Here is an 18,023-nt window from a genome sequence, read left to right as displayed (position 1 = left end):
AAATTCTACTATCCATATAAGCTTTTAATAGATATGTTTTACTAATTTATTATGCATAAAAAAACTTTCACATTTTTTAAATGTTAGATAGGTAGACACGAATATTTATTTATACACTGTGAACTTTATTTTATTAGTCTTTTACTAATCAAATAAAGAATCATAGTAAATGGTAAACAAATAAAATAGGAAATTTATTGGAAGTAAAATATCGTTTTGATATATCTCGTAGAATATACTAAAACGTGTTTTGTGATTAAACGTTGTGACGTAGTTGTTGAAACCTGTTTCGTCGGTATAAGATACGTCGGTACCTATCTGATAATGTAGCAGAGTCTAATGATGACAAAATATTATATAAGGATTTAATTTCAACGTCATTCCTAAGAATAACCACATTATGAATTGATGACGTAAAATATTGGAAATATCGATAGAGCAATCTCTGTTGATTTATCAGTTTTGTGTTAATATGATATAATTGTTAGACATTATGTACTGCAATTTGTCAACGTAAAATTTTTAATAGTAAATCAATAAATCAGTCATTATAAATATACCGTTTTCAGTCACAAACAATAAATAGCATTTTTATAAATTGGTGAAAATGACATGAAAGACTTCACCTGAGTTATAGGTAATGTGACGAATTCACCACGCAGGAATTAACCACGATGGTTTTCAGAAGGAAACCGTGTGGAAGTTGGCTTTTCAATTAGTGAATAACTTTATATAGTCATTTAATATCCTGTTACTACAGGATATTAAATGACTATACAAAATTATTCAAAAGTAGGTAGTAAATATATTTATTGAAGTTGTTACACGGGACACCATTGAGCATAATTTACGGATTTAATTATATCAGCCGTTAACCATCTACTGCTAAACATAGGCCTCTTAGATAAAAACAGTTTTGTCAGTAGTTGCCATGCTTGACAAGCAGGTTGACAACTGCAGTTAGGCTTTGATGTTATTTTAAGAGGGGCGCTGCCCCTCCCTTGACCATTAATTCCTTTTAGTCGCCTCTTACGACACCCACACGAAAGAATGGGATGTTCCTTCTATGCCGGAACTACACGGCAATATACCAATGAGTTCTGTCAAAAAATATAAACTTTTTTTATACCACAAAGGTAACAAACAAACATACAGCCTGTCTGATAGTGAACGGTTACTGTAGCCTATGGACACCTGCAACACTAGGGGTATCACGAGCGCGTTGCTAACTGTGAGTTAACCTTAATTCGCCCTTTTTAAAAATTAAAATTAAATATTAGTAATTTAACAATATAGCAACATCCTGTAGCAACATAGTCTATGGCACCAATCAATTAGAATGCTAAGGGTCTATAAAATATATACTTTTTACTCATATTTTTATTGTCTCTATATTTAATTAACGTCCCAATATTTTTTTTTGAATTAGAAATTTTAAAAATATTAATTTATTACATAAGCTGTAGCACTTTTCTCACTTTCAACCTATTTACTAGTAATTCTACAATTTATCGCTACGAGTACATAAATATGTTATATCTACTATGGAACACCTGCATTTCCTTCCGAAGAAATTAATGGCGATGACACATCCTTTATAACTCATATGCTGATTATTTATAAGAAGATGCACGGGTAAGACAAAGCTAAGGACCTTCATGTATTGCCAAGGGCATGTCAAACAGACCTTTTACTGTACAGTGATTGTATATTATGATAATTAATTATGTTTCCGCAATTTGTGGCTAACTTGTAACGGCTGGGTGTAGCATTGTAGGGAAAACACTGCCAATACGGCTGTATGGTGAATCAATGGCATTGTAATGGCATATTCAATAATGCTCATTAAAATACAATGCATATTTTTGAGAATGGAAATTATTTATTATTATTAACAATTCTTTTTTCAAAGTGAGAATTGATTCCGAACAGAATATTGGTATCTGATGAGAGAATAAATGATAAGCAGTGCTGCAAAATCACAAATATTTGCTACTAATGATCAAAAACCTTTGATCATCCTCCTCACTTACATTTCTGCTAAATTAAGCAGAAGTTTAAACCAGAAGTTCTGGGTGCCTAAAATGAGCAAACTACTATAAATGTTACAAACAAAACGGCGCATGACCTTTGCTGTACATAAAGAAAATTACAGCTTCGTAACTTTTTAAAATAATTGTTACTCAGCTATGGTTAAATAGATTTGATTGAATCTTGATACACAAAGGAACCATGTCTTGAATTGTAAGTATGTTCTCCTATGTCTATATCCTGAATAAATATATAGGCTTTTTAAAAAATAAACGTCCCCTAAATAAATATCCCTTATCTAGGGAGAAACTGAATTGTTTAGTATCTATCTAAGTGTGTCTGTTTATTTTTTTTTTTCTATTTTCTATTTAAAAGCAGCCATCTATACCTAGGTATTTCCTTGTTTTTTCTAAACACGATTTATCAATATGTACTTAATTACAAAGCAATAAATAAACAATCGATTTACTATCGCTGGACCATAGCCAGGCTGAGGATGCAATAGGCAGAAATCCAGCGCTTCCTAGTACACTAACTGCATTAAATTTGAATAAAATCTATGGAATATACCCAGAAGTTAGTTTACTGGACCATGTGAACTACTACAGCATACTTACATAGCGCCTGTTGCTTCTACGAATTTTGACGTCAATGACTCGCAATATTGGGAGCAAATTTAAATACCTACATCAAAGTCCAAGAGGAAAATTTATTAGACATTTGATTTTCTTCACACCATGTATGCTTATTTTCGTTTATTTTTGCATACCTACATACATACATACAAAGAAATTAATAGTCCTTGTTACCACTAAATCTGTTAAAAATAATCTGTAACAATATGTAAAAATACTTCTCCTTGTATATCTAAATTGTAATATATCCTTGAATATCTGAATTGTAATATAAAAAAAATCTCATTGGGAACCATAAAATGGAAGATCTGTATAGTATTGAGAAAATTTAAATTTAAATTTCCATTTTACTATGGAATCTTAATAATCGAATTGAGAAAGAACCAAGTAAGCACCTAGATACTTATTATCGAACATACACTGGTTTAAAAGTTACATACCAGGTAATACTTGATAATAAAGTTTTTTTTTTCTTATAAGATTAACCTACATCATAAATAGACGTTCCTAAAATTTGATATTTCATAATAGTAGACATATGTATATACATACCGAATGTGTAAATGACACCGGAAGTATGAAGTAAATAATCAGTATCTATAAATTCAATATATTTTTCCTATTATAAAATTGTAGTTTTGCAATAGGAAAAATATCTAAGAAATGCAATTTGGTACGGAAAAAAATTCACGGCCCATCTTATCAAAAGTAGTAGCCATCGCTTATAAACATACAGTTGTAAAATATACTTACGAAATCTGCCCCCTCATTTAATTAAAAAAAAATCGTGCAATAATATAAGATGAAATTGAAATCGTTTACCTTTTAAAGGACTATTCTGTTAATAAAAATGTAATTTTTCTCAAAAAACATGAGTAGAAAAACAACAAAAAAGTTTAGCTTTTCATGCTAAACCATTTATACGCCCTGCCTAGTGTTAGTGCTTAGTAAAGTTTTTTTTTTCAATCCAACAAGGGTTTATTCTTATGGAAGAATGTTTATTTTTACTTGTACAGCCCACTATTGAGATCTAATGCAGATTTCATTATATATATGAAACGACGTATTAGGGTTGTGAAAACTTTATGTCCATTGACTTTTTTATGCTAACAGTACCTGCCTCTTCAAATATTTAAACATAAAATGTATCCTGTTGAAGTTAATAAAATGTATATAATATTTTTTATTAACGTAAACAGATTATAAATAGTTGTTATAGGCACCCATGGAAAATATTAATACCTGGTTATTTACAACCAAGAACAGCTTAGAATGTTAATTAGGGCTAATTAAGTATCTGTTTAAATTTTCAATGATGTACACGAATTATGCATGGTTCAGAGTTTCATCACAAAGTAGGAAGTGATTGTAGGTACGTTGTAGGACGTTGGTCAGTTGTGTATAAATACAGTGCGTCGTATAGCGCGCTAATTCCGTGCGCCCGCGCTGAATCGCTAAATAATCAATAGCGACTCGTGCGCATCTGTATTCTGATAGCACCCGCTGTCCGGCCTGTAGCAAAACGCTAAAAATACAATATCCCTCGCACAAGGGCATCTCATGGCCAACATGACCTTACCTGAATCTCATAAAGCGACAATTAAAATGTTTGTTCCTGTATGATAAAGTCGATGCCGCTTTATGTATCACCAAACAAGCAAGGTGTGGTGGGTGACCAATAAACAAACTATTGTACAATTAATCATTCATTATATTTAACAAATCGTACTGATTCTGTTCTAATTATTACATTTGTATAGCATATTTAGGCACCTTAATATTTTATTAGGAAGACATGCTTTTTGTAGTTTATAAAGTAATAAGTTACAGTTATTGCATCTGATTCTATGACTACGAAAATTAACATGACTTTATTTCTAGTAGATCATAAACATTTAGATAGAATGTCTTTTTGCAAAATCTTTTTAAAAATAATTTAATTTTTGATGGTTATAAAATTGTTTTAATCTTGTAATATCTGTTTATATAAATATACATTTACTGCCCTTTAGCTGACTATTATATAATACGTTTTTTGTATTATATAACACTTGACACTTTCCACCTAAAGGTGTATGATCTAAAAAATTCAATTATGTACATTAAAAAAATTAAATCCTAATTGAGTATTTACTATTATACTTATTATACAATCAAATATGAAGCGTAAAAAATTGCATATTTTAATTACGAGGCTCGCCCCCTACCATGTTCACTACTATGGCAGCAATCGACACTTGTGAGCATAAATTTCTTTATATTTAATTAACAACTAATATTATTTAAGCCAGTTATATCAATAAAGCCTCTTTGAAAGACGTCCAAATCGGAATTGCTACGCATGCGTTCAGCGAGAGCTTTCTCCTGCGCTAAGGGATGCCAGGCTCCCAACGTGCAGGCGGTGTCGTCGCGGGCCACGTGGTAGTGGCAGCGGCGAGTGGCGCGCACCGAAGGTACGTACTCGAACACGCGCACACGTGCACACCGGTGCAAGGCGAACCACACCCCTGAATAATTAGTCTGATTAGATTAGATTACTGACAAATTATGTAACTACTAACTGTGTTGCAAATTTGACCACTTGAAATAAGATGTAAGAGTATTGTATTTATGATAACTAGGTATATCACACATTAAATGAAATTTCGTACACATGTGTTACATCCGAACGATACGATGAATTTCAATAAAATTTTATTAACTACCTGTCGACAGGTTAAACAATACATACACACAAAAAAGAGACAATTTAAGAACCACCACTTTTTGATGTGATGACAATTCGTTAATTTTAGTATTATAACTATTTATATATATATATACACCTTTGACTACTTAGTTACAAAACAATATTCCACACCTACTTAATTAAGTAGTTATCATATGACACAAAACATAGACGACAACAATGATTATTTAATTAAACTCATGTTTAATTAAATACACGTAATAACAACAAACGAGGGAATATGGGCCTTTTATCCTTAGATTAAACTAATTGTCATGTATGAATGACACACGTGCTATATAATATATAATTAGACCACTTGTCCCTCCGCCAGAGACTAATGAATGAAAAAACAACAAACAACGTGTTTTTATGGGTTTCATGACATCATTTAAAATACAAATAATAATAAATTAAGACTGTTTACACAATCAGTTATTTTGATTTAAAAAAAAAAAAGCTTCGAACCAATTTTGATGACATTTCTATGAAACTAAACTGTAAGTATATGCTTTTAGATAAAAAAAAAATTTTCCAAATCTATTTATAACTGACGGAATTATGAGGTAACAATCATAAAAAATACGACCGAATTAAGAACCTCCTTCTTTTTGATATTGGTTGAAAATAATACAAGTCACAACATAAACATAGAATAATAATTTGTTATTTTATTTATAAATAGGTAAAATTCTCTAATTTTAAATTTAATTCAACTCTCGATCCGCTATTCTCACATAAAAAAATTTGCACAAACTTCAGTTTAATCCAAATGTTTACTAAATACCTAATAAGATATAAAAACGAATCGATTAAACATAATATCACATAATAGGGAAAAAAAATTAAGAAGTACCTACACATTATTAAGAAGATTTTTCTTGATATCTTTATAAGTTTTTAACCGCGACTTAGTCGGCGTGATTTGAATATGTTGATTCACTAGGATAAAACTAGCCTACATCTTTTTCTTTCTATACTATATAGATATTGCATACGAGTATATACCAAATTTCAGGTCGATTGATCGAGCCATTAAAGTAGTGCTTCAATGGCTTACTTGAAATAATCAAACAAACGTAAGTACTTTAAAAAAAATACTAAAAAGAAAAAATTATGTGTGTATCATTAAGTCACTCATTAGCTATTCCCCATAATTTAACTAATATATACATATATCTAAATGGAAGGTTTTAACAATCACTTAGAAGGTAAGAATCCAATCTCAATTACTCGAATCATTTCTACATTCCTGTTTCAATAACATATTATAATTACAACATTATTTTAGTTATTTTAATTATATTAATTTGAATAATACCAAACTTGAAGTTATATATCATAACTAACAATTTTATTTTAAAAAAGAGGTTCCCAATTTGTATAATATTTTTAAGTTCTGTTACCCGATTTATCGCCTTTTTTATTACCATCTCGTTTACTCTTGTTCTCATACTAATAGAACTTGGCATTTTTGTGTACTAAACAAGATCTTAATTTTATCTATTGAAATATTTTATCTCTTTCCTATCACTAAGTATAAATGTGAAAGTTTGTAATAATATTTCAAACTTTAATGCCTACACAACTGATTAGATTTGGATGCAATTTGATACAAGATGGCTCTACATTAACTGAAATCAAGTGCACAAAAACTCAATTTACAATTAATATAATCTAATTATATAGTATTATATTGCATTATTATAAATTTTCATTAAATGCTAAATATACCTTACCTATAAATCCTGATGACGGAGGATTCCTCCTTAAGCGATATTGCGAAGAATCTTGTAGTACCGCCCAGAGGTCCCACAATACTTCCGGTCTGAGTAAATGAACATCTGCATCAGGCCGTCGCTCAAGTAATCTGCAATTCAAATTAAAAATGTATACATCCCTTAAAAACACGAATGCATATATAGAATTATTTATCTGCTACTAACTGGATCTATACATATTGTTAATTGCGTCAATATTTTATTTAGTTCCAATTTAGTATTAAAGTCGCTAAGCAGATGTGTTTTCGATTTCGGATATGATATATAAGTATTACAGCATATTGTGTAATATCTATAGTGCTGTTCATATCCAGAAGTGATGACTCCTACTTTCTAATAGGAAAAAGCTAAACAAATATAAACTAGGGCTTGTCACTTCAAGCTGCATAAAAAATTGCATAACGAATAAAATATTGTAATAAATAAAAAAATTATGTAGAGTTCAATAGTTATATTTATATGATATTGATGTAGATTATCTATCCAATATATTCATACCTACTCATTTTCATTCCCAGAATAACATACAGAGAGGAACTTAATACACACGTGCAAAAAAGGAAAACTCAAAATAAACTTTATACCAGGCCACCTATACCCAACGTGAATTAATATCCTCTAGTATCCTCTTGTATATGTAAATTAATTTCCTCTTGTATACCAACACGCCAAAAATTTTTCACTCCAGAAACACTAGCCTACTATGCACTGTTGCAGGTTCAATGCAATCTAATATCCAAACTTGATACGTAGACACGTTCATCAGTGAAAAATAAAGGATTATATTAATATAATGTTTTAACTACATCATTAGATAGTTCAGAAATTAGCACTTAGTAATTTAATCCTTATCCTTACTTATAAATGTAAAAAAGTTTGTTTGTTACCTTATAGAGCGTTAAAATTTATCCTGGTCAGTAAACAAATTCTATTTACGCGGACGAAGTCGCGGGTAACCGTAATATGTTTGCATTAAAAGCTAGTATAGTATAGTTACCGTTTATACACTGGAAACAATGGGAAGTCTGGATGATTGTACCATTCTTCTAACGTTGATGAATAATTTGCAGGATCCCATATTATAATAGAAACATCTTTATATAGTGGATCCTCTAAAAACATGAATTCTGGCTTAGTGACTACCTGGAAATAAATGTAATATATAATAAATAAATAAAGGTATAGATACATATAGTCAATTACATACATACATACATATCTGTCACGCCTGTCTCCTATTAGGGTAGGCAGAAACAAAGGAACGCCAAATGCCAATTATATCAAGTAAAACAATTCAAATTAAGCGACTGAAAGACTGAATAACTTTTTTCAACAAATGGAAATATTTGGAATATAAAGCAATTTTTTTATTATACAAACGAATTGCGAACTGTGATTCATCATCATCATCATCATCATATCAGCCATTAACTGTCCACTGCTAAACATAAGGTTCCTCTTAAGGGGGATTTTACCAGTAGTTACTACGCCTAGCAGGCGGGTTGACAACCGCAGTTACGCTTTGGTGACATTTTAAGAGGGGCGCTGCTGCCTATTTCCGTCCGTCATACCAACAACCAACCACATTCGAAAATTCAACTAAGTCCTACTACCTCTCTTTGCAAAGGTATCATTCTCTTCTACTCTCCTTCTTCCATTACACATATACATATATTTATGTATTTGTATATATATTTTCATATGTATTTACTTGATATGCAATACAGAACATTTGTTCTGTATTTTTTTTTCTTTTTATTTGCTCATTACATTAAACCGTCAATTATATTTGTGGTTATTCCTGTTAGTCAACTGACAGTCGACTGGTAGATAACGATGTATGGTGTTAAGTCTACCATTTACACTGTTTAATTAATTTTAATATTCTACATTGATAACTATGCAGATTTACCGTCCTGGAATCAAATCCGAGACATCTTTAAGGGAAGTGGCGTGTAATCTGTACACAACAGAGGTCGTCAAGTTAGCGAGAACATAAAATATAGTCAATAAAACTATATTTTTTGTTCTCACATGTTCTTAACATATGAATAATAAATTAATTATAGTCAGTCACCTGTGAATTAAGTATCCTGAAGGTGGTCTTGGCACCAACATCGTCCGTAAAATTTATTGTAGGTGCATTATTAAATCTCAACACCATGTCATGCGAATCTGAAACAAACATGATCAGTGGAAAACAAGTGTGGAATTAAGGTCCTACTAATATTATATATGTGAAAGTTTGTAAAGGAGTTTGTATGTTTTTTACTCAACAATGCTTAAACGGCTACACAGATTTGAATGAAATTTAGTACACGGGTATGTTATGTACTAGCTTAACACAAATAGAATAAGTACTTTATACCTATGTAAAGTATCTTATCATAAATATAAATGTATGAATCATTACTAACATACATTTTTTTATATTACATAAGCTACTTAAAATATATTAAATAACTAAAAATAAATGAAGATTAATATATGAATTTAAATATATTAAACATTATCATTCTCTCAACCATTCTCAATTCGGTGATAAATATAAGCCTCTCCATCAGGGCCGTGCCTGGGTATATGGCCGCCTGCGTGCCAGTCTGTATGGCCGCCCCCAGGATCACATTAAAAAAACTACTTTAATTTTTAATGTTTATTATTATACACAGGGCATCAAACCGGGAAAAAAATCAGTTTTTGGTTAACCGAAATCGGCCCAGTAAACAACTTGTAACGATTTGGCCGCCTCTTAATTTCAGCCGCCTGCGTGCGGTGCACGCAATGAACGCCCGTCAGGCACGGCCCTGCTCTCCATAGACTATTTTACTTAACAGTCCTAGACCATTTTCATCCATTGACGCTCTGCAACACAATCTGGAGGTCGCCTCACACTACATTTACCTATTCAGACCGCTACTCAAGTACTTTTCTTCCTCATCAATTTCAAACAGCGTTTATCGAATAAGTCACGTAATCACTGATCATGTAAACTATGTTGGCTTTATTTAATTGTAATAATAGCCGTAATATAAAAAAAAAATATTGTCATAATCGTTGTAATTCGAACAAGGTCCTTGGATCTGTTTAAAAAACTTTCCATCGATTGCAATCTCTCCTTCGTTGATATTAAATTAAATTATAGTTATAGAATTTTGTCCAACGTTGCCGGAACCTTGAAAAGCACTGTCTATTACGTTTCCGCTCCACTTGAGAAATTTTGAAACATGCATCGAGGGAAATTGGTTTAACCTTTTTATTGTTTCGTATAAAAATATTTATTTATTTATTCCGAATAAGAAACAGTTACACATTAAATATAATACATACAAAATATTACATACAATATATATTATATTTTTATATACGTAACCCACAATGTTATACGTATATTATTAATACTACAAAACCATGTACTAATTATCTATTCCTGTAAAATATTCATTAAAAATTTTTTGAATTAATGAGTTGTCACGGCAAATATATCAATACTTAAAAATTTATTTATTTATTAACTCTTTATTGCACCACTTAAAGAATAATACAAATATATATTAGGTATAATACTAGAAATAGATACTGTTAATGTCTTAACTACTATACTATATACTTGTCTAAAAAACTAGTATACCTAATATTTATTTTAATCAGAAGTTATTACAGATTCTTAAAAAAATAAAGATAGAAAATGTCAAGTACTAGCTGTATAATATTTATTTTATCATATGTATTTAAATTCTCGACTAACTTTTTTTCATCTATGACCCTTCACTGGTGCTCCGCCAGCGTATCCCGTTAGCGCAGGCGGGGTTACCATACCATTTTCACCCATCAAAAAAAAACCACCCCATCTATCTCGTATGAGATAGATGAGCACATTTATTTTACTGTGTTTTTAAAATAGAGGAAATAGTTGCCACTGAGTATTCCAGTCTGTAATCACTATTAAAAGGATAAACTAATAAATTTATTTAAATATAATACCTATTAGAATTTTTTGTCACAGTATTTATATTTATTCAAATTACTACAAAACTAAAAATTTTTTGCCAATTTATGACACAATCATAATCTTGAAGTTGAATATTGTACCATTAAATAACTTTAAAAATGTAAACAATAAATATATTACAACTTATGTGAAAATTTGTGTATTACTAGATAGTTAATTTACAATTAAATGAAATCAGTACTGTAAAATGATACGTACACAAGTTTTCCCCTATTATATACCGTCATATGTATGAAAGCGGAACAATGGAAGTAAACAACATTATTATCTATAAAAGAATCGATAATTGCTGTTCAATCTTGACTCCAGTGTTTTTTACTGCTAGGTAATACGATTGTTTTGACTTATGGCTGTTATAGGAAATGTCACAAAAAATCATGAAAACGTGATAGAACTTTACGTAACGTAATCTCGAATAGAGGTTAATATAAGTAACCCGTCATATTTATTACTACCTAAAACAAGTTTAGTTACTAAATGTTTAATACAAGCAAAAAAATAAGAATTTAAAATTATGCATAAAATCTCAAAAAAATTGAATTTCAAAAGGTAAGCAGTTTCAAAACATTAATGTCTCATAATCATAATATAATTCCTTGGATTTTAGTTGTTTAATCTGCTAATAATAAATCAAAGAATAATAATATAATTTTGAATTACATGCTATATAAGAATATATTTTTTTAACTTTAATTTTATACATTCTTTCTAACGTTCTTAATATTATAAACGTAAGTAAGTTTGTTTGTTACATTAACGATTTATTCAATTACTATAAAATTTGGTATTCACATACTGTATGAAATAAAGAGGGTTATAAGTTACTTTTTATCCCGATCACTAAATATATCTCAATCATGCGAACGAAGTGGCGGGTTGCTAATAATATATAATGATCATCAGAAAAACAAATGAGACTGGTCTCTACTAACTATTGCGCTTTAATTAAATAGAAATATGTTTTCTATCTATAAGTTGGTAATGGTTTTTGTACTCAAATATTATTATAGCAAATCGTGTATTAAGGACAAACATATTATTGTCATAGGCTATCCAAATAGACGATGCTACAGATAAAAGCTAATGGTTAATAAAACTGTTCAATAATTTATGTGGTGCATCAACGTCGCAGCGGACTTGTCCTATTGTTTATAGAAAAGTATACAGCGTCTTGCGACATCTCGCCACTACGACTTATTTACCATACGACAATTAGCTCGGTAATAACAACAAGAAAAAGTCGCATTTAATATCTTTACAATAGCACTTAAATCGTAGTAACATTATGTAACTAATCTTTTGTCACAATGTTACAAAGAACAAAATGAAAAAAAATAGATGTAGGATTAAGTACTCAACCGCAATAAAAATGAACGATATACTTATTTAATCTAGAGATTCTATTAAAAAAAAATTATCAGGGCATAGTTAGCTGCCTATTTTTTAATCTAAATTATTATAAATACACTAGTTAAATTCGCTCTTACTTTTTATTTACTTTTCTTTGCATATTATTCGTATCTGTCTAGTAATCTCTACCAATAAACAAGGAACATTAATAATTAGTAGAGATATAAATCGTCAAGAATATTGTGTATTGGCACGAAAATACGTTTATTATTTTAAACGTGCATGTACCTACCTATGTAGATATCACATCAATATTATTTATTATTAAATCTAAAGTTTTTACTCAGATTTTCAACAGGCAATTCATACAGGGATAAAACTGGTATGTTCATGGTAACGTACTATTTATTATACTCAGACGGCACCGCTCGTAGGATTCGGCACACAATGGTGTCTGCGATGAATTATGCAGACCCTTAGCTTAGGTTAATGACACTCGCGAGCTGCATTGTCCACAATACACTGTATTACTACACCTTATTTCTAATTAGCTGCAATCATAATAATATTTATCCAACAAAAGAAGTAAGGGACCAATTACCAACGAATACATCTGGTGCCTGAATCTGAACTTAAGGAATGGACATCAGGAGGATTCAGATTGTACTTTCTCCCGTGTGATACTCGTATCTAGTGTTTTACATCATAGAAACAAGGAAATTATAATATAACCATTTAAGGAGAGGATCAGGTGGTTCGTGGCCACCCAGGATCCAAAAGTCTTCACAAGGTCATGTTTGAGAATACCTACATATATTTTATTTTATCATTTCTTCTATGTAATTCCTTGTTCTTAGTTTAGATCTCAAATTATGAAGTATATAAATTAGCAAGTAAAAGTCATAAATGATTAGTTAGTTAGAGCGAGATGAACAATATGACATTAATATATCCTACTCTTCAAACCGAAACAGAACAATGCTAACATAACTGCTTCACAGCAGAAACACCTATGTGCACTTAGAAATCCTCGGAATGGTAAGGTCGCTCCGTGAGGCCTGTGAAGATCCCAGGAAGCTTCTGTGCTTCTGAGCGGAGGTAGGTTGGCTGTACTAACCACGACTCATACGCAGAACGGCCCAAATGAGAGGCTAAGCGCAGAAAATAGAATCCTATTTACATTACATTATCCGATGAATTACTTTATATCCAACATCTACTGTACTACTCTTTGATCTGACAGGAATAAAAATAATAAGTTCTTTATACTACGTCTATGAAAAATTAATCAGTAAATAGTTAAGAAAAGTATTTAACTTAAGTAAACGGGTAATAATTATAACGCAGTTATTACTTACTCTGTGATAACAGTATCATCTGTAGATTCTAAGCTGTAACTATTGCTTAGTCATTAATAAACACAATATTGGTTCTAGGTATAATAGATAAATAAATACCTACTCTGCCCACATGTCTATATGCAATTTGTCAAGTAGCATAAATATTGTACAATCAAACCACAATTAAAGTTGTAATCATGCAGTTTTATGCAATGAAATAGACATTAAGTTCGTTGACGCAGAAATTTTCAAGGGAACGCCATAGTTCCTTAGCCGAGTAACATGTGTCACGTCTGTTCCACGATTGGGCTATAAACTCTTTAAGGTTTTCAAGAAAGGACAAAGACCGTCCTGCGGTCATTGTATGACTAATGCAAATATTGTTTGTGATTTGTTTGAATAAATGATTCACTTTGATGCGACTTTTACCTTAATCCGATATAAAGTTTTCCTATTGTTATTATAGTATTTTTAATATAAAAGAATACGAAGACCTTGATAGCACACTTCTCTACGTGTTTGTGAGTTCGATCCTCGTACAATATAAACATTTGTATTCATATCTATATATGTCTATTTGTATAAGTCTATAAAGAATGTATTTAAGAACCTACATACATACTGCTATTAGTAAAACTAATAGCACATATCACCATATCTAATACTAGATATGGTAATGTGTGATATCGTTATAGTCGTAGAATACTGACGGATCTGACAAATATTAAATACTAGCGATCCGTCCCGGCTTCGCAGGGGTGGACATTTTTACATTTTAAAAAGTGGCCATAAGGCTGCACTGTTTTCCAAGGCCGTTTTCCCAACATTCACTGCTCTGCTCCTATTGATCGCAGCGTGATGAAAAGTATACTATAACCTGCCCAGGAGTATGAAGAATAATTGTACCAAGTTTCGTTAAAATCCGTCGAGTAGTTTGTTTCTATAACGAACATACAGACAGATAGACAAAAATTTTACTGATTGCATTTTTGGCATCAGTATCGATCACTAATCACCTCCTGATAGTTATTTCGGAAATATATTTCATGTACAGAAATGACCTCTCTACAAATTTATTATAAGTATAGTAGATAGATATATATCCGTCAGTATTCTACGACTATGACGATATTATCTTTTTCAGCCAAGCTTATATCCTGGCTATAGACAGAGGCAGTTCTCCTACTATTACTTTTTCACTTTGACCAATGTTGACCTCAGATCATTGTCTATTACATCTTCGTTTTTTTTTAATGGATGATAATGGAATGGTAACCTCACCTGCGCTAATGGAAGAAAATGAAATGGCAAGCTAGTTAACCCATCATGATGAATACACCTAAAATTCAATATGATGGTTTCCAAGGGGGACCACGTGGAGGTCGAGTTGAAGGTGTATATTGATAACAAAGGAGCTGGTAGTCCGCATTATTAACCATCCTTCTTTTTTTTCATCTTCACCTATCATCCCTCACTGATGCTTCGTCTAGTGCAGAGCTGTCCAAACCATGGTCTGCGGGCCACATACTGCCCGCGGCTTGATTTGATGCGGCCCGCCAAATGTTTACTGCCAATATTCATGTTGATGTTTCTCCTTTAGCTACTACCAATATTGATGCTGATGTTATCAAATTTGTAAAAGATAAATTAATGAAAATGTAATACAATATCAAAATAATGATATTATAGCTGCGTTTTATTTTTACAAATATTTTACGGTCCCCAATGAATTTATTTATTTTTATTGGCACTTGATCCTGTCTAGTTTGGATGGCCCTGATAGTGAATGCCCATAGCGCAAACAGAATTACAATTCTACTCATATTAGTATCATCCATATTGTCATCCCTTAAAAGAAATTCGTCGCGACGGACTTACAACTCTAGGTGTATATTCAACCTCTTTTATTGGTACTCTTACAACATAACCAATACCGCAAACTGCCCCGGGTTACTATTTCATTGGTAACGATTAAAAAAAACACCCAAGGATTGAAGTATCTATTATCGCATTACTCATTTGGGCATTTACGCATTAACAAAAAATAAATGTATATTACCTAGCAGTGTAATATCCTTATAAAGTCATCACTTTCCATTAAATATTTAAAATTCTATTCATGTACATAAGTAATATAGGCAAAATATTTATCGTTAAATTTGTACTGAACAATCAGTAAAATCCCTGATGACACTTATATTTTCGAGTAATACGTTTACGATTTGGGCTCTTCGACGAAAAGGGTGGGTCGTGAATTACAATGCATACACAAAGCAAAGATTTGAGCCGATAGCTGCACTGTGCACGGTCGATCACCTACTACAGCCTATAACTACATAACAACGGTAAAGTTGTCCTAGTATGATAACTTATTGTTCTTAATACTCATAAATATAATTTAAATATATTTTTCAAAGCTATAATATGCTCCTTTGTATTGTTTTTTTTTTTTTACAATATTGCAAGTAAATAGGTACATATAGATATAATTAAAAAAATTCCAGTTATGTTCCATAACAGCACGAGGATGCTGAAATTACAATTTCTTTCAAAAGAAAATCAATGTTCTCATTACGGGTTATTGCCCTATGTTACAAAAGAACAAAATAAGTAGTAAAGCTTAGTAAAACTCATTGAGGACGATAACTGTAAACAAAATTATTAGTATTAGCCAAGACAAGACAAGCAGGTAACTACGCATTTAGGTGAACACTCATATCGAGTGCCAACTCATCCTTATGCATTCTGATTCATCAATTAGCATTCATTGTGAGAATAAAATTATACGAGTTATTGAAAGCTCTATGTAAAATAGTTCTCTCTAAATATTACTATAATTACCGATAAATTCTCCTAATCGTGATCCCAACAACGCTCCAGCACTGGTTACTACGGCGCAAGTATTAAAAGTCCGATTTTGCTGTAAAGGATCCCGAGGTATATGAAACCCGAGACGAGCGAAAGGTTCATCTTTGGCAGTCACCGTTCGCACTTGCACAGCTTTGAGAGCACATAACACTTCCTGCCTGGATCTCTCGCGTCGCTGACCACCCACGTACTTCACATTATAAGGATTCTGAGAGTCTAAGCCAGACTTAAATACTTTACTATCACTCATTAACACCCTGTGAAATTCTTTTAACAGTAACTCTTTAAACTCAATCGTCTGCGATTCACAGTTTGGTGTTGTATAGTCATCACAAACGTATTTATCACTGTCGAACTCCAATATTGGTTTGTGTATATTTGGAAATCGAGGTCTACCTTGGCTTTTCCTGACTATATTAGTAGATGGACGGACTAAAGACCCAGAAGGCTTGCTGGACTCTTGATTACTGCTCCAAGCAGCGCCAACAGCCGACCTCCGATTTTTTCGGACTGGATCAATTTGTAATGTTGTGTAATTAGACACTATCTTCAAATTATAATTTTCCAAATACGTGTCCTGATAATTCAAGGTGGTTTTCTGCGGAGTCCCTGGTGTCTTGTTAAATAATCTTTGTTTCTCTATATACATCCAATATTGTGACCAGATGAGATATAAGTAGCCACACATACCAAAGCAAAGCAGATTTATGAAAACCCAAACCGACATCGCCGCTGCTTTCATTTTTGAAAAGACAATTGCACAAGATACGTATATATGTTGATACCTAATTATAAAAATTGTTTATTACATCAAATATAAAATCACAACCTTGACTATGAAACGCAAAGATTTCTAAAATCAGAGGGCGGAGACCAATCAGCTGATAAAGGTTTAAACTGATGTGCGCCTGCGTGAATCTTATTGCAGATACCCCAATATACATATATAAAGATACGTACGTACGATGTTATAGGTAAGCAGATACTAAAAAAATCTTTGTAGGCGCCAAGAATGCGTTTAATTGCTTGTTGTCATGACAGATGCGATTAATATGTTTAATAAAAAAAAATCGAATATCATATAGAATAACCACGACGACAGCTGTAAATTATCTCTGACTATTCAGAATTAGACTTTAATTAGGTAAATCTATTTTATTGAAATCTATATAACTAGATAACCAAGTCAATAGAAAATCTAGGTATCGTGTTGTATAGAGAAGTGAAAGAGAAAAATACGTTGACACCTGCGGTGGTTTTCTATTAAGAGTCTACATGTAT

At 31.5% G+C, this 18,023-nt stretch overlaps 1 protein-coding gene across 1 annotated transcript; it reads right to left on the bottom strand.

Moving 5' to 3' along the window:
* Nucleotides 1–4,289: 4,289 nt before the first annotated feature.
* LOC113522843 (beta-galactoside alpha-2,6-sialyltransferase 2) lies at nucleotides 4,290–17,745 on the bottom strand. Its single transcript, XM_026908684.3, has 5 exons — nucleotides 16,716–17,745; nucleotides 9,253–9,350; nucleotides 8,173–8,318; nucleotides 7,134–7,264; nucleotides 4,290–5,173 (listed from the first exon to the last, which is right to left on the bottom strand). The coding sequence occupies exons 1-5, from the start codon at nucleotides 17,482–17,484 to the stop codon at nucleotides 4,932–4,934; spliced, it is 1,386 nt and encodes a 461-aa protein (XP_026764485.2). The 5' UTR covers nucleotides 17,485–17,745; the 3' UTR covers nucleotides 4,290–4,931.
* Nucleotides 17,746–18,023: the final 278 nt, after the last annotated feature.

This window comes from Galleria mellonella, unplaced genomic scaffold (assembly GCF_026898425.1).
Source record: "Galleria mellonella isolate WM207_F2 unplaced genomic scaffold, CSIRO_AGI_GalMel_v1 utg38, whole genome shotgun sequence".
NCBI lineage: Eukaryota > Metazoa > Arthropoda > Insecta > Lepidoptera > Pyralidae > Galleria > Galleria mellonella.
This window is presented reverse-complemented; position numbering and strand designations above follow the sequence as displayed.